We start from the raw sequence: 23746 nt of genomic DNA, 5'->3' as shown, positions 1-23746 counted from the left end.
ATTCACATAGTCCTCATCCTAATCATGCACGTGGGGTTCCTCCCTCTCCTTGCCCAAATCCCAGTCAAGTTGCCTTAACTGACAGCCGCCGCTCAGTCTCAAATGGATGGATCCGGCGATACCATCTAGCCTGGCAGGCGAAATGCAAATTCAGCTGGGAATCTTGCCTCCTCGTGACCTCCTGAGGCGAAGGGGGAGTTCAAACACGCATGCAATCGGCATGTATGATAAAGAAAATGACATAAATAAATGATATATCACAAGGGAGAGGCCTTGGCTGAAAGGTGACTACGCTCCTTACGTGTTTGATCCTAGCAAACTTTGACTTGGTGCCTGCTTTTGAGGCCTGATGAACCCAGGCATGAACTATGCCGGCGGTGCCCAGGTCCATATTAGGAATAAAACATTCTATCAAAGCAAAAAGCCCTTCGATAAAGGAACATCCCCCAACCAGTCGCCTCTTGATGTCTTTGGACTAAAATTCCCACCATCCCTTGCCAGTGTGGTGTAGTGGTTAAGAGCGGTAGACTCGTAATCTGGGGAACCGGGTTCGTGTCTCCACTCCTCCACATGCAGCTGCTGGGTGACCTTGGGCTAGTCACACTTCTCTGAAGTCTCTCAGCCTTCAGGTAGTGAAAAGCGGGATATCAAATCCAAACTCTTCTTCTTCTTCTACTGGCCATTCATGCAGGGGATGATGGGTGTCGGAGTCCAACCACGCCAGGTTGGGAAAGGCTTTGTTTTAAAGTGATTTCTTTATTACAGGTGGCATCTGATGAAGTCATAATAATATAATAGTAATAATTTATTATTTATACCCCGCCCATCTGGCTGGGTTTCCCCAGCCACTGGTCAGCTCCCAACAGAATATTAAAAACACGATAAAACATCAAACATTAAAAACTTCCCTAAACAGGGCTGCCTTCAGATGTCTTCTAAAAGTCAGATAGTTGTTTATTTCCTTGACATCTGATGGGAGGGCGTTCCACAGGGCGGGCGCCACTACTGAGAAGGCCCTCTGCCTGGTTCCCTGTAACTTCGCTTATCGCAAGGAGGAAACTGCCAGAAGGCCCTCGGTGCTGGACCTCTGTGTCTGGGCTGAATGATGGGGTGGAGACGCTCCTTCAGGTGGGCCGAGGCCGACTGAAATAGTTGAAGTTAATTAGTCATGGGCAGTAATAGGGGGTCTCCTTGTGTGCTGAAGTACCCAGACTCCAGCCCCGACATCTCCCGGTAAAGCTAAGAAAGACCCCTCTGAAGTCTTCGGCAGATCCTGCCACTCAGTGTAGACAGAACTGAGCTGGTCTGACTCAGTATAAACCTGCTTCTTATGTTCCTGTGTTCACAAGCTGCTCACTCGTAAAAGTGAGAAGCAAAGAATAACAGAGAGGCATGCTTCTTCTTCCTCTCCTATTTTCCTCTTTTTCTATTTTCTCCCTGCTCTCTCCCCCTCATTGCCTACCACAAAAAAAATGTCTCAGATGGACTGTAATTGAGCTGTATGATTTGAAAACAGAGACTCTGAATGTACTCTTGCTACTTATGGAAAATCTTTAAATAAAAAATTTTTTTTATTGAAGGAATGCTTAGTTATTTGTAAATTGCCAGTGTTCTATGGGAATCAACAACAACAACAACAACAACAACTGTTGATGATGGTTTTTGGTGTTGCCGTACTATTGAATTTAGCGAAAAAACAGAAAGACAATCACGGGATGCAAATAACCAAGGGGAAAAAGTATCAAATACTCAGCCGTGACTAATCCCTAAAATGAGGGAAAGGTATAATAGCATAATAAAGAGATAAAGAAATAACTCAAACTTAACTGAACTCAACTCCAAAAAATGGGGTGAGGGTCCCCAAACAACTTAGTGAAATTAGACAAATATATATATATACTACTCAAATGAAAACCCTCAAAACTGAAACCCTAACGAGCTGCCGGCTCTTCCTCGTTTCACTTGATACTCCGTCAGTATCCTCAGAGGGAAATCAGAAAGTTACCAAGATTAAATCAAAGGAATAACGAGCAGTAGGGGGAGAGTCCTCCCAAAATATTCTGTGTAGTTTAAACTCAGGCTAGCTAACCTAAATAGTTGTGATAACAAAAATCATAGTTTTGAAGACGAAGCCGCACGGGCTAATAATAACGATTGATGATTACGATAAACTGACAACGCATGTCATTAATGCTTCTCCTGCTGGTGTCCTTGTCCATGTGAAAAAAGAAAACCTATCTCTTGCTAAACCACTGTTTAGCCACTGAGACTGTCATCCGTTTGTTTTCCTCTTTCTGTCAGGTCAGCAAGACCAGTGCTATCAATACGCTACTAAAAGCATACAGAGTTCCAGGGAAATAAAGATGACTCAATGTGCTTCTTACACACGTAGAGAAATGCCACATTGTGCAAGACTAATGAGGTGTGGTGGGGCGGGGAGACCCAGACACTGCCTCCTCCTGCAAGGGCCCCATGGCGCATATAAATCCCAGAACGCGCAGGGAGAGGGCAGATACGACGACGAGAAGATCTGCAAAGATGAGAGGACAGACAAGAAGCTCTGCCAGTGCTGGGCTGCTTTTGCTGTCGGTCCTGATGGGTGAGTTCCTGGGCACAGCCTCTTGCATGCGCAGCAGAGAGTTGGGTGAACGATGCACACAGATGGGCACATAGGCAGGCTTGATGGGGTGGGCGGAATGGGATGGAAGGGTAAGTGCCTCCGAGCACGGAGGGGTAAAAAGGGCAGCAGGGCACCACAGGGAAGGATGCTCGGCCCGGGAGACAAAACCAGGATGGAAACCAGCTGGCTGAAAGCGGGCGGTAGTCCCAGAAATAGCTGCTCCCACAATAAATCCTTAAGCGCTTTCAGTGTCACGAGACGTTCTGTTGTTTTTGCTGCAAAGGCTGGCAAGAGAAGAGAAGAGCTGCCCTGCTGGAAATAGGCATGCAGATGATGGGCAAGATATAGGCAGGATGAATGGATGGGCGGGTAAGCGGATACAGTACCTAAGGTGGTTGGCAAGAGATATCTGGCCCATGCTGGCTGGAGCTGACGAGAACTGGAACACAATGTCTGGAGGGCTACAGGTTTCCTAAACATACTACAGATCAGGAGGGGAGAGACTCAGACTTAGGTGGGCGAATGCGGCCCTCCAGACCTCTCCATGTGGCCCTTGGGCCACCTCTCGGCTGGCTACACTTCTCCCCAGCCCTGCGGTTTACCTTCCTTAAATGCTTTTGCTTGGGTAGAGGATGGCGCTGGGAGGCGGTATAGAAACCTCTGGTTTGTGTGCGGCTGGAGCGGACCCTACTGTACAAAAGTAATCACCTGCATGCGGCCCTTGGAAGGCTGCCAGCGAGGGAATGTGGCCCTGGGGCTGGAAATGATTCCCTCACCGCTGCTGTCGATCGACGTCCTGTTAATGGCACAAGACGTGGAGAGGAGTTATCTTTGCGGGGGGAAATAATAATAATTGGCAACTCTGCAGAGGTTTTGAGGAAGGAAATCCTTCCTCCATTCACTGTGTTGCAACGTAAGTGGGGCAATGGTAGCAGTGGTGGTGGATGGTTGTGGCTGCGGTGGCGAGGGGCTTACCCCTCCTCTGATTCATAGATGAACTTAAGGCAAAGGGCTCAGGAAGACAACGATTGGGGGTCGGTGGAAGGTTGCATTGCACTTCCCCTTCCCCTTATCGTGACTGATCTCCTGCTCCTTGTCACAGCTGTGCAGCACGCCCTCCCTCAATATTGCCTGCCTTTCCACCAAAGTGCTGGCATCCAAGCCACTGGTGCCAATATCTACAACAAGCCACTCGCCAGAACTGCTTTGCCTGAAATGAAGAGATCTGGCCGATAAAGCTTTTTCTAGCATGGAGGCACAGTGATGGGGGGGGGGGGAAGAACTGCAGTCTTCAATTTGGGCAGAGGGGCTGCTGCCTCAGTTCCAGACATTAGGGGTGAGATGCCGCATCTTTTCAGTTATTGCTTATTGCTGTGAACCACCCTGAGGTCTTTGGATGAAGGGCAGGATACCAATTAAATAAAAATGAAAAGTAAATATGTCAAAGTCTGTTAGATAGCCGAGGGCCATGAACGTTTATACACATAGGGGCATAAAACACGGGGGTGCAGAAACAGGAGTTAAATGGCAATGGGGTGCAAAAAGGACACAGCCTGTGAAATATGTCAACTAGAGCTAAAACGTACATGAAATAAGCACAGCTATCCTTCTTAAGAGTTGTAACCGATGATAACACTACCATCTTTGCATTACTAAGCAACTTAACATCTATAGTAGGACAGGGAACTGTTGCCTCTACTGAGACTCAAACAGGATCGAACATTTTGATAAGTTGCAATTCAGCAGTTTCCTGCTGGAGTTTCTCCTTTGAAGCTCCTTCGGTCAAGGATGGCCATTCAGTTAATAATAATAATAATAATAATAATAATAATAATAATAATAATAATGTATTATTTATACCCCAGCCACTCTGGGTAGCTTCCAACAAAAGATTAAAATCATGACGAACTTCTCACATTGATTTCAGTGGGATCTCAGTTTGACTAAGGACTGCTGTATTTGGTTCGTTGGGTATATGTGAAGACAAGATGGAATCTCCCATCCCACCTCATTTTGGCCTGGCAATTGCAGACGATGAACCTGCGACCTTTCTAGATGTTGTTGGAGGGTCACAGGTTTTTCATTCCTGGCTATTGATACTGCTGGGATGGCCACACTATGCCTTTAAAAGCTGTGTCGTGGGCATGTTCACTATCTCCCTGCACAGAGAGATGCTGTGCTGGGGAAGTTTGTTCCCTGTTGAATTTTGCCCTGCCATGGAGTCATTAAAACCACAGAACCCATGGCAGGAAAAACAAGACCTCGGCCTCATCCAGGTCAGTTGATGCAAGGCTGGTCACCCAGCTTCCTCTTTCTCTACATTTACCCCTCAAAGCCCCAGAAGCTATTTGTTGGAAAATGTCTGAAGATGAGAACAAACCCAAGTAGATAACATGTGGCTTTGTGCCAAAATAATGTGGTCAACCCTGTTTTTTTTATAGAGAGTCCAGCCTTTCCCCCTGGGAAAGGTCAGGTAACCAAGAAGGATCTCAAACACACACACACACACACACACACACACAGAGAGAGAGAGAGAGAGAGAGAGAGAGAGGGAGAGAGAGAGTTTGCTAGCTGTATAACCTGTTTTTAAATTCCAGAGGTCAAACCTGCAGCTAAGAGAAAAAAAGCATCATTCCTGAACACTTCCATATCATCATTCTCCACCCAAATCTGGTATCAGATTAAAAGGGCTTTCTGTATTTTAATATTTCAGCTCAAACGTCAAAGGTTGCCTTGCACAGAGAGCAGGGACATCGTTGGGGGTTGCCCAGGAGGAGGGCTGAGCCCCAGGTCTTTTGCCCTGGCCCCCAGATCCCCTGTGCACCATACATTTAAAGTGCATTACTCTTCTCCCCCCCCCCAAGAGTCCTGGGGAATGGTATTTTGTTCAGGGAAATACAGCTCTATGGGGATAAACTACAATTCCCACGATTCTTTTTTGGAGCTGCTTTAGATGTATGGTGTGCATGCAGAGAGAATAGTTCCTGGATCCCCTTGATTTCTGTGGTGGATCAAAGTGTTCCGCTGAAGTCACTGGGTACTCGTAGCAAGAACAGAATGACAACTGAGGTGGGGCTAAAGGCGCCAACAGTCTGGCCTCTTGTGCAAAGCCTAATTATGATAAGCTGGCACATTATAAATAGCTGTGTTCCAAATTGTTGTGATAAGGAACAGGGCGGCTTCTTTCCTTGCCCCTTCTCTCCTTCATTCCAAGGAAATGCCTGGCACACAGCTGTACAAAACAATTCGGCAGAGGAGAGGTGTTGTTTACCTCGCTCCTGGGCGGTCCCCCCTGGCCTGCTCGGATCCAGTTGAGTTCAGGCAGCTGCTGCAGGTGTCCCTTGCCAGCAAAATTTAAATAAAATTGGGAAACACTGGCACAAAATTGGCATTCGTCATTGTTTGCTTGCGCATCTTCCCATTAATCAACCATCGATCCCACACTTGTCAGTGCATTTTCTCATCGCTGTTGTGGGTGCTGTTGTTTTTAAATGTGTTATTGTGATAGGCTAAGTCAGGCTTCCTCAACCTCGGCCCTCCAGGTGTTTTTGGCCTACAACTCCCATGATCCCTAGCTAGCAGGACCAGTGGTCAGGGATGCTGGGAATTGTAGTCTCAAAACATCTGGAGGGCTGAGGCTGAGGAAGCCTGGGCTAAGTCAAGGGAGACCTTTCACTTCTGGAATTGTCAAACCTAAAGCTCCAGGATGCGCTTGATTCCCTCCTGCGAAATAGTGGCACTCTGGAGGGAGCAAAAAGGTGCCACTTGAAGTTCTAGATAGGGGAAATAGTTAATAAATAAATAAATCCAAACGCCCTGCAAAGGGAAATCAAGCATAGCAGGGTGTGGAGTAGGCTAGATGGAACCTGCCTCCCTCAGTCGCTAGATTTTAACCAGCATGGAGGGTGTTGGCTTTAAAAACAAAGGCATATGGGAAAGTATTTTAGAAGCACGCCTGACCCCAGCTCCTCACAAGCAATGAGCAATCCACTGTGCCATATCAGATCTCATTTAACTACATGCGTCAAGCAGCCTGGGTTAAAAAACCAGGAAGTGGTCCTAATCTGGGTGAAGGATGTTGACCTTGTGTTATGTGTCAAACTACATAAACAAACACTGTCCGTTCAAATTTGGAGGGAGATTGCCGTTTCCTCTTTCCTGGGGGAAATTTTCGACCAGGCATAGTGTTGCTTCAGGAAACTGACCCTGGGCGATAGCCGCTTTGCTGAGTCACTGTTTGCTAGAGAGCTATGCTTTCTCTCATGAGAGTGCATCTGACTCATGAAGGGTCAGGAAACAGCGCACTTGGAATGAGATAAGGACTGTCATAATCCCATCAGCCACAGCCTCCTGGATCTTCAGCAGCTTTAGAGACCAGAAGAGACGCAGGCATGGACTGCGTGAACTGTCACTCATTTCTAGGACTGTTCCCACCATTGAAGTAGCAAAGCGTTAAAAGGAAGCTGTGGCGGAAACCATCGTGCAGGTCCTACCAGCCCTGGAAGAATTTCTAAGCAGGGATGGCCCTCCAGGTGTGTGGTTGGACTCCCAGGTCCCATCAGCCACAGCCAGCATAGCCAATGGTCAGAGACGGAGGTAGCTGGAGTCCTGCGATACCCGAAGAGTCACAAGTTCTCTATCTCAGCTCTTGAGGGCTTCAGCTTGGCTAGGTGGGCCCATGCGCAGAAAGAAGCTCAGTAGTGGCTGAGATGTTAAGGTAGCAGGGTGGCAAAACAATGGATGGAGACAAATGTTGCTAATTGCTGCAGATCATTTGTTGCTGTTAAGAGGTCAGTTATGCCTTGCGCTAAAAGGGGAGGGGGGAACCAATTTGCATTGAATTTGCATGTGGTAATTTCTGTGCACGTTTAGAAAGAATTACTCATAGCATCTTGGTGATAGATAGGTCTCGTGTGCTTGCTCAGTCTGGTGACCTGGTGTTCTTAACTGTTGATGGCCAACTTCTAGGCTCCTGATCTCCCTTTTGATGGTTCCTTGTCTTTAAAGCAGACTTGGACTGGACAGCCCTCAATCAGAGGGCACCTTCCAAACAGGGGATAGTCCTCTGGTAGCCCTTCCAGTCACAGAACTGTACTTTGTAAAGAGGGGTGCATACCCCTGATTTAACATGCATGCCACTAAAGAGGGCAGCTGAAGGATCGGAAAGCCAAAGTGAAGAGCCAGTTCCCCCCATGGATGTTTTAGGAAAGGCCGGGAAGTCTCCTCTTGCGGAATCAGTCTTGTGAAATTGCAGCCCATCTGCTAACATTGCAAGATACTGGAAACGGACAGTTGCAAAAATGTGTAGCCCTTCTGAGGGCTGGCTAACAGACGAGTGGACCTTGTGGCTTAGCAGCATTCATGCTGCCTTGACAGCTGTTGAAATAATCTCACTCATTCAGCTGACAGTAAGTGATCAAATGGGCAAAGATAAGTGGACTGAGGTTTGTTGTTTTTAGCCTGCTGTCATATTCCCAAGGTGATCTGGTGCTTCTGCAGTCTGTGTCTCTCCACGCCAGCCTTCACCGACCTGGTGCCCTCCCGGAGTTTCGGATTACAGCTCCCATCATCCTCATCAGCTGTGCTAGCTGGTTCTGATGGGAATTGCAAACTGAAACATCTGGAAATCACCAGATTTGCGAAGGCTGCTCTGCATTCTCACTGGCTTTGCATAATGGACAGTGATGGACCGGAGGGGCGAAACAAACAAAAAAAACTCAGCCATTTTTCTATTTCCACCAGGTCTTCAGCGAGGATCATCTGCCCAAGGTATGTCCCCTGAACTTGGAACTTTTCCTTATTCTGTTCTGTTCTTTTTAATTTTATTTGTTTTAAAATCCTCTTTAGTGAAACACTGTAGCCAGGATAATATTACTGTTAGTTGGCCCTGTTGATAATGTGTTTTTTAGAGTCTCAGGAGAAAGGAAAGACAACAGGTGGTTGCCCCGAGGAGCTTACAATCAACAGCTCTGGAGAGATGAAACTTATTCTTCTTATCTGGCAATAGGATTACATAATGGGCTGAAAATATCTTAAATGATTCACAAGAGATGAATCTGAGCAAAGGGAGTCACACTTACGTGTGGCTTCACAGCCATTCAGGATGTTGACTAAGGGGGTTAGGACAGGGCACACAGTCCTTGTTGGTTAGACCAATGGCTTTGCGAAAAAGATGGATTATAATTGATGCACAAAAGGGCAAATTTGCCATGCAAACTTGTACCACTTTCAGTTAGCAGATTCTCCAAAAGAACTCTAGGAACTGTTGTGGTGGGAGGGCTGATTCTTTGTCATGGAACCATCACATAAACATTATTTCCTGAGAAGAGGTAACGGCTATGAGATCCACTTAAAACTGCTATTCTAAATGCTCTTACTAAGGAGCGAGCTTCACTTAATGCAGTGCGACTTACCTCTGGTTAATTCACGCATAGGGTTGCACTGTGAGTCCGTAGCTATAGATCCGCTGTCACGACAGGTATTTCTATATGTTGTGTGTGAGTCACCTTGTTCTCTGCTTCCCCCCCCCCAGCACTAAATTGTGGCATTCAAAAGCCCGTTATCCGGATAGCAGGTGGACTGAATGCCCAGCGTGGCGAGTGGCCGTGGCAAGTCAGCCTCCAGTACCGCGGAGAGCACTTTTGCGGAGGAAGCCTCATTAACGAAAGATGGGTCCTGACTGCTGCCCACTGCTTCTATGAGTAAGTCAAGACGGAATGCCCCCTCTTGGTACCCACGGGAATTGCATCCTAAAAGGCATCCAGCATCTTCTCCAAAGAGGCATTTTCACCCTTCTGTCTCCCATTGGAGGGAGTCTGTAACCACCTGCAATTTTTCAAAGCACAGTTGTACTTTGGTTGTCGAATGGAATCTGTTCCGGAAGTCCGTCTGACTTCCAAAAACGTTCGACAACCAAGGCGCCGCTTCTGATTGGCTGCAGGAGCTTCCTGCACTCCACCGGAAGCTGGACGTTCGGGTTCCAAAGAACGTTCGCAAACTGGAACACTCACTCCCGGGTTTGCGGCGTTCGGGAGCCAAAACGTTTGAGTCGCAAGGTGTTCGGGATCCAAGGTATGATTGTACTTGTGTTAGAAAACAAACAAAGCAAAAATGTTTTTATCGATTAAAAAAGTGCCCCCATTGAAACACCCTGCATATTATTATTATTAAAAAAACAGTTTTAGCCTATTAAACAAACTGATCGACAAAACACGACAACCCTAATATTTATAGATCTGTCATCATTATCAGTGCTTTCCGTAGTTTTAAGCTACCATATCCAAAGCAAGGTTATTGCTACATACAAACACATTTAACGTGTTGTTGTATCCCCACAACATGGATGGGAAGCTGAAACAGAGAGAGGGGAATGGCTGGGGCTACCTCACTACGGAAAGTAAGAAGCAGGGCTTTTTTGCAGCCGGAACTCAGTTCTGGCACACCTCAGGTGGGCACCATTGCCACTATAAGAAAACTAAGGAGGTGTTTGTGGTGAGTTCCGGCACATCTCCCAAAGGTTTCAGCCAGGGAGTCTTTCCCAGACCTACCTGGAAATGCCGAGGATTGAACCTGCAGACCCTTTTGCATGCAGACCCTGTGTTCTGCCTCTGAGCCACGGCGCTTCCCTTATTAACTTGCAGCTGAGGTGAGATTTAAACCTCCGCTGGAGCTTCCAAATTACAACACACGGCAGAAGTTGAGACGAAAAGAGACTGGCGGGTAGGAAGGGGGTCATCGCGTCAGCTCGTGAGCAAAGCAGGCGAGGGGCCCACCACGCGCCCATTCTGCAGATTCAAGAGTGCACTGCGAGAGATTCTCAAGACACGGTCCTTTCTCTTTCCCTCCAGGCTGGGAATCAAAATCTGCGCCTCCGACTGGAAAGTGGTGCTGGGCCGCGTGAGACTGGCAGGCAGGTCTCAAAGGGGGCTGGAACGCAATGTCTCCGACATCATCCCTCACAAGGACTACGTCAGTTTCGACAAAGGCGACGACATCGCGCTGGTGCGCCTCAGCGAGCCTGTGAGGTACGGCCGGGACATCGCTCCCATCTGCCTGCCTTACGCCGACCACCGCTTTGCCTTTGGGACGCAGTGCTGGCTGAGCGGCTGGGGAGAAGTCGCCAATAACGGTGAGTGAGGAACGGGGGTCTCTCTGGTCAGGGGGGGGGGAGGAGCACGCGGGTCTTGCTTCTGTGGTTGAGCCATGGGTGCAAAAGGTTCCAGGTCCGGCCCCTGACAACTCTGCTTAAAAGTTACAGGTGGGTAGCCGTGTTGGTCTGCCATAGTCAAACAAAATCAAAAATTCTTTCCAGTAGCACCTTAGAGACCAACTGAGTTTGTTCTTGGTATGAGCTTTCGTGTGCATGCACACTTCTTCAGATACCACTTCTGAAGAAGTGTGCATGCACACGAAAGCTCATACCAAGAACAAACTCAGTTGGTCTCTAAGGTGCTACTGGAAAGAATTTTTTGATTTTGTTCTGCTTAAAAGGATCAGGCAGCAGGTAGGCCTGGGAGAAGGAGTTCGATTCAGCTCACATCTATCAAATCCATGCTTTCCGAAACAGTACGGGGAACCGAAACCACAGCCATCCTTTGAAACGTGTGCTTATCCAGACTTTGCAATGTGGTTGTGCAACCATAGAACCTTTACCGAAATGCGTGTGTTTGGGGGGAAGCGTACGATAAAACGGGAATATATTGGTGAAAAGAACGTGCAAAAGTGCATGACGTTAGGAGAAATGGCTTGCAAAAAATCAGGCAAAACTGCATACAAAAATGTGTGCGTTAGGATAAATTCACACTGAGATGCTGAAGAATTTTCAGGAGAATTTTTAAAAGGGGAAATTCACAAATTGCTGCAGGAATGTAGAGAAGTGAATTTAAGACTGGGGAAATAAGAAGATGAGAGAATGCAGAAATGACAGGTTGTTCCATCCCTAGACTGCCTGGTGATGGAAAAGGGCCCATGCCTGAGAGCCACTGCCAGTCAGAGGAGGCAATACTAGCCTAGGTGGACTAAGGGTTCTACATAGGGCAGGTAGCTTTTCACATTCATAATTCAGGTGCTGGCTTCACCAGGCCTTATGGGAAGGGCCATAGTGCAGCAGCAGAACATCTGCTTCACATGCAAAAGGTCCCAGGTTCAATCTATGGCATCTCCCAGTAGGGCTGGGAATGCCCCCTGGGAGAATCCCTGGACAGCTGCTGCCAGTCAGTGTGGACAATACTGAGACAGATGGACCCATGGTCTGCCTCAGTATTAAGATCAGGTGGTGGTTTCATCAGATCTTTGGCAGTGTGTGTGTTTGTGTGAGGGACCTGCGATTAGGGGCCAACCAACACGATCAGGGGTCGCTCCAAGCATCTTCTGCCCAGCTGTCTGGGGCCACCTAATAATATTCTTACTGCACCCCCTTGCTCCCCTCCAGTCACGCTGCCGAAACCCATGAACCTCCAGGAGATGACCGTAGACCTGCTGACCAGCGACACCTGCAACTGCATCTACAGCAACCTACGCAACAGGAGGATCGTCAGCCCAGCTCGGCCTGGCATGGTCTGTGCCATGACTCCCGACCGCAAGAGGGGTCCTTGCAAGGTCAGCAAAAGATGAGCGAATCTGTCAAAGGAAGGCTGTGTTGACTTGTGCTTCCCAACAAGATAGGCCCTGCCTTGCTAGATCAGGCCTAAATGCTTTACGTTTAAAGCAAGTCCGTAGCCCTTTACAGACATGGCGATAGGAGCTCATGAGCAATGCTTGGCAAGACACCAGAAGCCATCTGGCAGCTCAGCAAGGCTTCCAATAGTGAAGTCTCCACCTCTCCACCACCACATTGGCTAGCATAGATAAAACACAGAACCATCAAGAGAACAGGTGCAACAGCACACCCCCATGCAATTATATGGAGAAACAAGTATTATTTCAGGTATGGGGAACCTGTGGCTCTCCATAAAGGTTGCTGTGCTCCAACTCTGATAATCCTTGGCCCATTGGCCATGCTGGCTGTCACTGATCCAACAGTGCCTGGAGGTTGGCACAGCTGATTTAGTGTGCCTTACGCCCAGGATGGCATGCTTAGGGTTTGCAGCCTACACTTGGTAAATGTACACTGTTTGAAAGATTTGGTTTCTTGGCGTAGGGACAGGGAGCATCTCCAGCCCATGATTCTAATTCAGGTTAAATTCAAGTCAAGAATGCAAAGGATCTTTCTTAAATCTTAAAAGTTTGGGCACTTTCTCCCTGACACGTACAATATCATTGTGCATTCCCCATTTCCCCAAGTATGATTGTGCCAGAGTTAGAGCGACCAGTTTTTGGTTGCTATCCTCCACCCCATATATCTGGAGTAAATGTCATGGAATTGAACAGGACTTGCATCTGAGTGGGGCTGGAGGCAATGCTAGTCTTACTTAGAGTAGACCGGGGTAGGCAACCTAAGGCCCGTGGGCCGGATGCGGCCCAATCGCTTTCTAAATCCGGCCCACGGACGGTCTGGGAATCAGCGTGTTTTTACATGAGTAGAATGTGTACTCTTATTTAAAATGCATCTCTGGGTTCTTTGTGGGGCATAGGAATTTGTTCATTTTCCCCCTTCAAAATATAGTCCGGCCCACCACATGGTCTGAGGGACGGTGGACCGGCCCACGGCTGGAAAAGGTTGCTGACCCCTGGAGTAAACCATTGAAATGAATGAACACGATGACCTTGGGTCCATTTGTTTCAATGGGTCTACTCTGTTTAGCATCGGATACAACTCTATTTTTTTCCTTTGAAGGCAGAGCAGTGAAGACTAGTGATTGTCTTCGCCATGTCCGGCTAATTGAAAATTTTTATTATTTGTTTATTTAATTAATTTATATACCACCCTATACCCGGAGGTCTCAGGGCGGTTCACAGAAAAGATCACACAGGTGAAGACAAAAGAGACGCTTTTGCAAGGCGGCAGAGATGGCACTTCAAAGCAGGTCCCAACTATCAGGAGTCCAACTCTATCCATTAGCTGCCACTGGCGAAAAATCAGCCAATCCCCCTGGGCCATTCACTAGTGAAACCAGCAGCCAGCATAGCAACAAAACATTATGCACACCTATGTTAAAAAGCTCCTCTTTCCACCCCAGGGCGATTCAGGTGGCCCTCTGGTCTGCATGGAGGATGGCTATTGGTTCCAGGCAGGGATCTTGAGTTTCTCCATGGGCTGCAAACAGTTCTTTGGCCCCACCATCCTGACCGACACTGCTTTCTACGCCGACTGGATCAAGAATTACGTCGAAAACGCCACCTTCGCCAACCAGCCCGAACCCCGGCCCAATACTACCGACAAGTACATGTGCACAGGTATGGGTCTTTACCTAGGATTGCTACAAATATATGGCTTCACTTTGATTATGTGTTACCTTAATTGATGTTTTTATAATTTTATAAATAGGGGGTGATGTTTTATGTTGTAAATTTACTGCTTAGTCTGTTACTTTAAAGTCCTTTCGAAATTCTAAGTAGAAAGGCTAAGTATATATATGTTGTTTGGAAAATTGTGCACAATGGGCCAATGGCCGTAATAATAAATATCTATCTATCTGGCTTCACAGCATGGGTTGGGGAGTCTGTGGCCCTTCAGGTATTGCTGGGACTCCACTTCCCATCAGCCCAAGCCAGCGTGGTTCCTGGTCAGGGATGGTGGGAGCTGTAGCCTAGCAGCATCTGAAAGGGCTACAGCAGGGCTTCCCGAACTTGGGTCTCCAGCTGTTTTTGCACTACAGCTCCAATCATGCCCAGCTAGCAGGACCGGTGGCCAGGGATGATGGGAATTGTTGTCCAAAAACAGCTGGAGACCCAAGTTTGGGAAACCCTGGGCTACAAGGTTCCCAGCCTTGTTTTCAACCCTAACCTACCCATATCAAGCTTTCAGTCCAAACTGTTTCTCCTGGGGTTCTGATTTAAGACAGGCATGGTTGAGGAAGGACTGGGCCTCTTTAAACCATCATTCCCAGTGCTCAGGAAGAGTAATCACAAGCCTATTTTTGTGGCAGGCCATGCTCATCTTTAGCCATTCCACTACTAACAGCATCAACCCAAGAAGGAAAATAGACAGGCAGATGGGCACGAAATAGAATCCCCGCTTCCTTTGATAGGTTTGGGCTCCCATCCAGATTATAACGGGGTTATATGGCTGCTGAGACCATATAACACCTGTCCTGAAAGGCCTACATTTCCGAGCACAATTCCGAGCACAATTCTCAAGTGCTGGTGCTCACCTTTAAAGCCTTAAACGGCCTCGGCCCAGTATACCTGAAGGAGTGTCTCTACCCCCATTGTTCAGCCCGGACACTGAGGTCCAGTGCCGAGGGCCTTCTGGCGCTTCCCTCGCTGCGAGAAGTGAGGTCACAGGGAACCAGGCAGAGGGCCTTCTCGGTAGTGGCACCCTCCCTGTGGAACGCCCTCCCATCAGATGTCAAGGAAATAAACTACTATCTGACTTTTAGAAGACATCTGAAGGCAGCCCTGTTTAGGGAAGCTTTTAATGTTTGATTCTATTTTTAATATTCTGTTGGGAGTCACCCAGAGTGGCTGGGGAAACCCAGCCAGATGGACAGGGTATATATAATAAATTATTATAATATTATTATTATTATTAGTGGGGAGGGTTTGTGTGTCTTGGTGGCTTCGTAGAAGGTGATGCAAGTTTCTTGGCAGTAGGCCTCTGAATACCAGTTGCTGTTGCACTCAGGTCATGCATATGGGCTTCCCATGGGCATCTGACTGACCACCATGAGAATATGAAGCTTGATACTGGGGTAGCTCAGTCGGCAGAGCATGAGACACTTAATCTCAGGGTTGTGGGTTCAAGCCCCATGTTGAGCAAAAGATTCCCGTATTGCAGGGGTTGGTCTAGGGTTGGTCCTGTGGCCCTTTCCAACTCTACAATTCTATGATTACGTTGGGCCTTTGGCCTGCTGATCCAACAGGATTCTTCTTCTGTTCTTCTGACGCCACTTTTTCCTCTGTGCCACTTTCCAGGCTGCGGGGTGATGAAAGCGGACAGGCCTGGCGGAGGGGCAGAGGGTCTCTGGCCCTGGTACGTGAGCCTCCGGCAAGGTCAGCGTGTCTGTGGAGCCACCTTGATCGCGGAGGACTGGGTCATCACCTCTGCGCAGTGCTTCATTGGGTGAGTGGAGATTGCATGGGCAAAGTTTTCCTGGTGGTCTGTGGGCAGGAGAATGTGACAATCTGTGTGAAATAGCCACAACTGTCATGCCAACCTACCTTCGATTCTGGTTGATGGCATCTTCTCCTGCAGCAGCTCCTATAACCTTCATTGGCTTCCCCCATGGCTGGAGCTGCTTACGATGGAGTGAGCAGAGGGTGCTGGGTTTCCCCCTCTCTTGCCATTCACGGCTGGTTTGGATGCTCTCTGCAATATGTTCTTTAGCGTTCTTTTAGGTAAGACATTCGGCAACAATCATAATAATTAAGGGAACCTGGCACCATTGATTCAGGCTGTGGAATAAACCACTCTGAGTGGACTTCACAATAAATTAATCCAGTTAAGAGTTTCTCTGCCTGAAAGCCAGGGTGTTGATGGCCTTCTTCTTTTGGCTGGCACGCCTGCTGTATCTTTTGTTAACAGCCAGAAAAAATCTCAACAGGTGACGCTTTCTCCAGTCAATTTCAGGTGTTGAATTTCTGCCCAATGCCCAGCTGTTAAAGGTACACAACAGGCCTCCCAGTGGGGGAAAGGCATGGCATATTCTGGCTGCAGAGTGCAGGAAGTTAATCCCACTTAGACAGTATTTGGTCTGTCCTTGAGAGCTCAATGACTGAGGGCATGTAGATGCAGTGTAGCAGCTAAGAATTATGAATCAGGGCACCCCAGGTGAAATCTCTCCTCTGCTGGGTGAGTTGGTAGGTGGCCTTAGGCAAGCTCCTGCATCTCTTGTGTGGCATGCGGGTTGTTATAAGCATTCACAAGATAAGAAGAAGAAGAGTTTGGATTTGATATCCCGCTTTTCACTACCCAAAGGAGTCTCAAAGCGGCTAACATTCTCCTTTCCCTTCCTCCCCCACAACAAACACTCTGTGAGGTGAGTGGGGCTAAGAGACTTCAAAGAAGTGTGACTGGCCCAAGGTCACCCAGCAGCTGCATGTGGAGGAGTGGAGACGCGAACCCAGTTCCCCAGATTACAAGTCTACTGCTCTTAACCACTACACCACACTGGCACTTTTGTGAAGTGCTTTGTGCATTCTAAATTGCTCTGCAATACTTAAGTAGTATTATTACGCTCAGGAGTCCTGGCTCCCCTAATTCCTGACTGCGGCCTGCTGGACCTGTCTTGGTGTGTGCAAAACATCATTATCAAGGACAACCAAACAAAACACAAAATAAAAAAATTCCTTCCAGTAGCACCTTAGAGGCCAACTAAGTTTGTTCTTTGTATGAGCTTTCGTGTGCATGCACACTTCTTCAGACACCAAGTCCACGCAGATTCTGCAACCCAAATGCATGCTTCAATTCCTCTCGTCTCCTGCTTGTCAGGTACAGGAACCTGAGGGCTGGGAGGTGCTGCTGGTGAGCAGCGGGAAGAGGGCAAGCAGACGTGGCAGGAGAAGAGGGCCATCCAGCTGATTGAACTCCATGGTGCCTTTGTTGAGGCGAAGGAAGGTAACGACATTGCAATGGCCAAGCTGTCCCAGCCTGTGGTGTTCAATGACAGAATCCGGGCCATCTGCGCTCCGTACGCCAACCACCAGTTCCCCTTTGGCTCTACCTGCTGGACCCCGCGGACAGAGAATCGGTATGTTGGGGAGGAGCATGGTGCGACTGTACAAGATAATAATAATACTAATACTAATAATACTAATAATACTAATAATACTAATAATACTAATAATAATAATAATAATAATAATAATTTATCATTTAAACCCAGCCCATCTGGCTGGGTTTCCCCAGCCACTCTGGGCGGCTCCCAACAGAATATTAATAATTATAAAAACAAAAAGCACTAAAAGATCAACATTAAAAGCTTTCTTAAACAGGGCTGCCTTCAGAAGTCTTCTAAAAGTCAGGTAGTTGTTTATTTCCTTGACATCTGATGGGAGGGCGTTCCACAGGGCAGGCGCCACTACTGAGAAGGCCCTCTGCACGTGTGGGGAATCCTTTGCTACCAGAAACGACCACCTTCTCTCTCTTCCAGAAGCCACGTGTGGGTGGTGGGCAGGGCCAGAAGCTAAAACGAGCAGAGGAACAAATGTTTATTTTGCCCCTGTGCATTAAGGGTTGCTTCTGCACACCCTCAACATCCCACTGGACTCTTCATCCAGGCAGGCAAGAAGCACCGTCTGAGTTCCAGTGCGCATTCTAGGCAGGCATGAATATGCAAAGCAGGGATAGTGAGGAGGCGTGGCCTGTGGGAGAGTCCCTTGTGGGCTAGATGGAGAGGACTGGAGGCCTGCATCTGCTCCTGGGCCTTAGACCCCCACCCCCACCGCTGTCTTGGGGAAGTGGGATCCCTGGCACAGCTTACCAACTTGCAATCTTTCCATCTTTATCTAGATGGCAATTCGAGTTTTCCGGGCAGCATAGAGGTCAAACTCCTTGGCCCCAAGGAATGCAACTGCATCTATAGCAAGACCAGCACGTGGGGGAAGAGATCCCCATCACCTCTCAGATGATGTGTGCCACGCCTAGTAAAAGCAGCATGCGCTGCCAGGTAAGGGGAGGGTCACCACCTCTTTTGCTTAAAGGATGTTTTGAAACAGATAGAGGGGGAAATATGGCCGGTTATAGCCAAATCACCCCACATTTTGGGTACTAAATACCACCTCCTTCTTCCACTGAGCTCATCCTGCCAGGATGTTCCCTGTTGTGTCTTCCTGCATGCGCTTTATGGCAGGGTGCTTTGTGGCAGAAGTGCTCGGTTTGTGCAGTTTCGCAGCAGTTTTCGCAGCACTCTGATTCAGCCCTATGTATACCTTGTTTCCATGCAGTAACCACATGAGTTGCAACATCCTCCCTCTAAGGAGGTGAATTAAACTAGGGTCTCCAAGGCAGGTGGTTTGCCTCTTTTTTAATTGCAGGGTTCTAACTTCCATCACTCCAACACACAACAACAAACAGGTCTTTGCTACACACTTCTGCTGTCTCTCCAGATGCGGTGTACAGTTTCATAAAAAGAAATCTGAATGCTTATAATTTAAAGCCATTTTATACCAGAACAGGAAATAATGTAGAATTTCAGATCAATGATTTTTTTTAATTGTACTGTATAACTTAATGGATTATCAAAATAATCCTCAGGGTAGAAGACAAATGCCATCAGAGTAGAAAAGCCTCTAATTTCAGGATAACAAGAAAATAACACTTTCACCAGCTATCAATCTTAAGAGGTGTTCTGTGCTCAGCTTACGAAATACTTGGAAACTGCTGCTGAAATACAGGTGCATGGCTGTACCTTAAACACACAGCCAAGTAATCTGGTGTTTCTATATAACGCTAAGGCATTTCTTCAACAAGTAGGACCAGCAGAGGAGGCAATCTATTGCTTTGTTCTTACATCCCTTGCCCAAACATTGTTCCAGTAGGGCTCACGCAACAGAATTTCCATGTGGAAACTCCACACAAAAAATGAGAAAGCATTTAGCTGGCCAGTAAAAGGATATTTCAGCCCATGGAGCTGTCCATACTTGGTGTGGTGCTGAAATGCTTATTCTCTAGTTCAGTGTTTTTCAACCACTGTTCCACAGCACACTAGTGTGCCGCGAGATGTTGCCTGGTGTGCCGTGGGAAAAATTGAAAAGTAATTATAAAATACTTTCTTTGTGTTTATTTGATTCCTATTCAAGAGAATTACTTTATATATAGTCAATATAGGCACAGAGTTAAATTTTTAACATTTTCTAATGGTGGTGTGCCTCGTGATTTTTTCATGAAACAAGTGTGCCTTTGCCCAAAAAAGGTTGAAAAACACTGCTCTAGTTGTGCACAGCTGCAAATTTGGAAGAGCCAAATGTTCTGGGGTTTTTTTTGGGTTTTTCTGGGGGGGGATATTTGAGAAGTCCCGCTGAGAAACTTACTGGTGCTTTCTGTGATTTCCCCCCTCCCCCCCCTTCACACAACATATTTAAATACCATCTGGTAGACTCCTATTCAGTGAGCAGAAATCAGGAGCCCAGATTAATAGCAGGGACTCCTGGTTGTTACCCATCTTTCATCCATGGCAGTCAGGCCGTCTTAGGGAGATCGGCCACCATGGCGCTGCGATCCCTCCGGCGCCCCCCGACGTGCTGCCTCTCCACCGCCTCCCGCGCTTGCCACCCCTCGGGAGGGGGGAGGTGGGCAAGCGGGGGATGAGGACATGATGCTGGATCGGTGCGGGGCTCTGCACCCCTTCCAGTGCTCCCGGGATGGGAGGCGAGGGCGGCCAGCTCGCAGGCAGCCTGGAGCGGCATGGGGCGGCAGCGGCTGCGGTGCCGGCACGTGAGCGCCTGGCCGCCAGCCCACCCGTGGGGGCAGGGGCGGGTTGGGGAGGGAGGCACCTGGTATGCTGGCGGGCTCGTGGGGCACCCCTGGGGGGGCCGGCACCCTGGCGCGCCGTGCCACTAGCCCCTATGGATGAGACGGCCCTGATGGCAGTGTCCCCTTTGAAGACTAGGAAATGTGGCCCCATGTTTCTGCTTCTGATTCCTTCCCTCTTCTGAGGGATAGGCAACATGATGCCATCCAGATGTTGCTGAACTCCAACTCCCATCATTTCTATTAGCCATGCTGGCTGGGAGATGGGAGTTGGTCATTGGGAGCGCACCATGTTGACTACCCCAGTTCACTCACTCACTCACTCACTCACTCACTCACTCTGTTTGTTATTAATTCCCACCCCCCAGTGTGAACCAAAGTGACTTACATTAAAACCATTAAGAATATCCAGTAAAAATCTAAAAAACACACACATCTGATTGGATGGCATCATGCTCTGTATTTGGGCTCCTGTTTGGACCACTATGTTAATATTTTCGTTCTTTGACCTCCAGGAGAGCATCGGTGACCCTCTGGTTTGCAACGAGAATGGGACTGGTTCTTGGCGGGCATCGCCAGCTTTGGAAAGGGCTGTGGGACTGTGGTCCGTCCAGGTGTTTTACACATCAGTCAGTAGCTTTCAGGAGTGGATCATGCAACTGTCCTGGTCTGCTTACTATGATGTGCAGAAGCCTCCTATTCCAGTGGTCCATGACTCAGAAACCTGCCTGAATGTGACTCTTTCAAGTAAGGAGCAGCAATCGTGAATATCCTTGTGGTGGCGGGGTGGCAGTTCACAGAATCAACAGGGGGCCTTTCAGTACAGTTCAGAATTCATGGGCATGCATCCCTCTCTCAGAAGCAGTACTAATCTCTGGATGTAACTTGCCACCCATGAATGCACTGATTCACCTTATCATCAAGAGGACATCAGCACAAGACATTTAAAGTGTTGTTACACCACTTTAACAATCATGGTTTCCCTCAAAGGAGACTGGGAACTGTCGGTTGTTAAGGGTGCTGCTTAGAGTTTTTAGGAGATCCCCTGTTCCTCTCAAAGAGCCACCATTCTCAGAGTACCCCAGGAAGAGAAATTGGTTATTAAACAGATAGCCCAGTACAATGGCTAGCGCTGGTTGACAGACGAGAAGGAAAGGCAAAGGCTGCTCATCTCTCAGCAGAGCAGAGCTCTGCTCCCAGCCCCCTCTGCAACCTGCAAGAGTTAAAGCTGGAGGTGCAGCAACAGAGGAAAGCTTCCCAGCCAAATTTCTGCCTGCCTGGTCACTGTTATAAGGATGGTAGCCCTGCTCAAGAGGGCTACATTTGCACCCCATCCTATCCCCTGCGCTCAAGGCATGCCTTCAATTTTTCTTTCTGTCCCCTAAGGAGCTCACAGTCTAAGCCACCCTGGCATTCCTTCCAGATTCCCCACACCTTGAGTATGAAAGGCACTGGATTGTTTCCAGCCAAGTCCTACTCAGAGTAGACCCACTGAAAGCAATGAACCTAGCTCAGTCACGTCCATGGACTTCAGCGAGTAGGGCTGGCATAGGACACAACCCCGTTGCCTTACTCTTTATAAATCCATCTCCTGAAGCCATAGGAGTAAATAAACTTAGGCTGCTTCTCTTTTTTCCCAGCATCCAGGCGTGTTTAATAAGACAACGAAGAAAGGACAAACTGGACAAGGAACAGACCAAGCTTGGCTGAATGAAAACCTTGGTGGCATCCCTTCCCGTCCGCCTCTGGTTCTGCCTCCCACTCAAGAAATGATCCGAGAGCGTTTCTGGCTCCCACCACACAGCGGAGTCTGGGAGGTGGGCTCATTCCAGCTACTAGACTGACAGTTCTTTGTTCCTATCTCAGAACAATCCAGGGGGCTGCATTTTGGTTTGTTGGGGGACGGGGACGACACCCATCACACCTGATGCCAACCCTGCAAAATAACACTAAAAGCCCTGCCATGCTGGGCAAAATGGAGGGGGGCAGAATATAGCAAGATGCAATTGTTTCTCGGGATACTACCCCTCTCCTTTCTTAGACTGCGTAATTGGAACCAAGAGACCAGTCAGGTGCTCAGACACTAAGACTGGCCTTGGACAAGCCCCCCTCCCCCCTCCAACCTACCTCACAGGTGTGTTGCAAACGAGGCAGGTATATGAGGTCCCTCATAGCAAGGCCAGAAACCTGCCACTTCCATAACTTTCTGCTTCAGTGGGCAAAAGAAAGACTCACAGGGGCCAAACTCGAGACCTTGTCCAGGGCCGGAGTGAATCTGAATTAGCATCGTAACAGGTTGGGTCTGAAACTTTATTTATGTGATGAAACCCAGCTTGTAATCTGCAAGCGTAGCTGCGTTTTTCAGAAGGCAGAGTATACTCAGAAGTATGAGAGGCAACAGGCCAACATTCCTTTGCACAGGTGGTTTTCCTTGTTCCGTGCTGAACTGCTGCCCACCTTTGCAAAGGGAATTCTAGCAGGGTGCAGGGCAGGGAATATAAGCGCCTCTTATCGGTTTTTCTAGTAATTAGGGTGTTTTATTCTATTTATTTAAATCATCCATACATATGGTGTGACACTACTAAACCAAATTTCAGATTTCTAGCTCAGGTGGGAAATAGTACTCTCAGTGGTCACTCATAATCAAATGTACATACTTCCTTCGAGAGTCGGTGTTTTAGTATCTCAAAACCCTTTCGTGTAGAGACTGAATTTGGCAATCGTACAATTGACAGAGATGAATGTGTGTGGCTGTGTGTGTGTGTGTGTGTGTGTGCATGTTTATCTTATTACTTCATTGTACAAAATAAATTATTTGAAGGTGTGGAACATTTTAAGGAGATCCACTCTTCCATTTCTATGCCTAAGCAGAGAACACAGGCATTTCTGCTCAGAACAGAAAGTTTCAACTGGGAGGTACAAGGCACAGCAACGTTTCACTGGCGACACCGCAGTTGTCGAATTCTCTCCTGGGGAAGATCCAACACTGTTTTACACAACTGCTGGAAATTATTTCTATTCCAGAAGGCATGCTATTTTATCTTATGATCCTTTTTGAACTTTTTAATATGGTTTTAATGCTGCTGTGTTTTTATATATATTTATACTTGGATCAGCCAGATGCTGTATGTTGATATATTTTGGTGTCTTTTCGAACAATTGTGTGGGAAAGGGGGAAATAAATATTTTTGAAAATCCAAGCACTGTAGTTGTGTGCCAAAAAAGCAAAAATTAGAGCCCTTCTCCACCTCAAGAATCCATAACATAGCTTTCATGGCTGTTATCATTAATGCATTACTATTAAATTTAAGAGCTAGTAGCTATTGACAGTCTTATCCCCATTAATTTGTAGAATCCTCTTTCAAAGCCATCCAAAGAGCTCACCATCTCTAAACAGTATGTTGTAGGAGTTGAGAACGTTTTGTACACCTCCATTGTATCACCCCTTCCAGTACTCAGGAATAAATTCCACTAAACTTGCCAGAACTGGTTTCTTAATAGGACTGGGCTGTGCATTGGTGGGTTGTGGGGGAAAAAACCCCAGAGATTAAAATACGTTGCCTGAGGCAAGCGGCTTGTGTGTGCTAACTCTGGCAACCTTTGCCATCCTGGTACCC

The 23746-nt window shown here is 47.7% G+C and overlaps 1 protein-coding gene across 1 annotated transcript; it reads left to right on the top strand.

The window, feature by feature from the left end:
• The first annotated feature begins 8304 nt into the window (after window positions 1-8304).
• Window positions 8305-23274, top strand: PRSS53 (serine protease 53). The gene is given in 15 exon segments (XM_033168360.1): window positions 8305-8389; window positions 9153-9321; window positions 10468-10748; window positions 12051-12217; window positions 13738-13954; window positions 15635-15786; window positions 17151-17178; window positions 17181-17437; window positions 17654-17667; window positions 18196-18254; window positions 18257-18327; window positions 20645-20681; window positions 20684-20748; window positions 20750-20876; window positions 21770-23274. Coding segments are annotated over 15 exon segments (1746 nt in total). The 3' UTR covers window positions 21787-23274.
• Window positions 23275-23746: the final 472 nt, after the last annotated feature.

This window comes from Lacerta agilis, chromosome 14 (genome assembly GCF_009819535.1).
Source record: "Lacerta agilis isolate rLacAgi1 chromosome 14, rLacAgi1.pri, whole genome shotgun sequence".
NCBI lineage: Eukaryota > Metazoa > Chordata > Lepidosauria > Squamata > Lacertidae > Lacerta > Lacerta agilis.
This window is presented reverse-complemented; position numbering and strand designations above follow the sequence as displayed.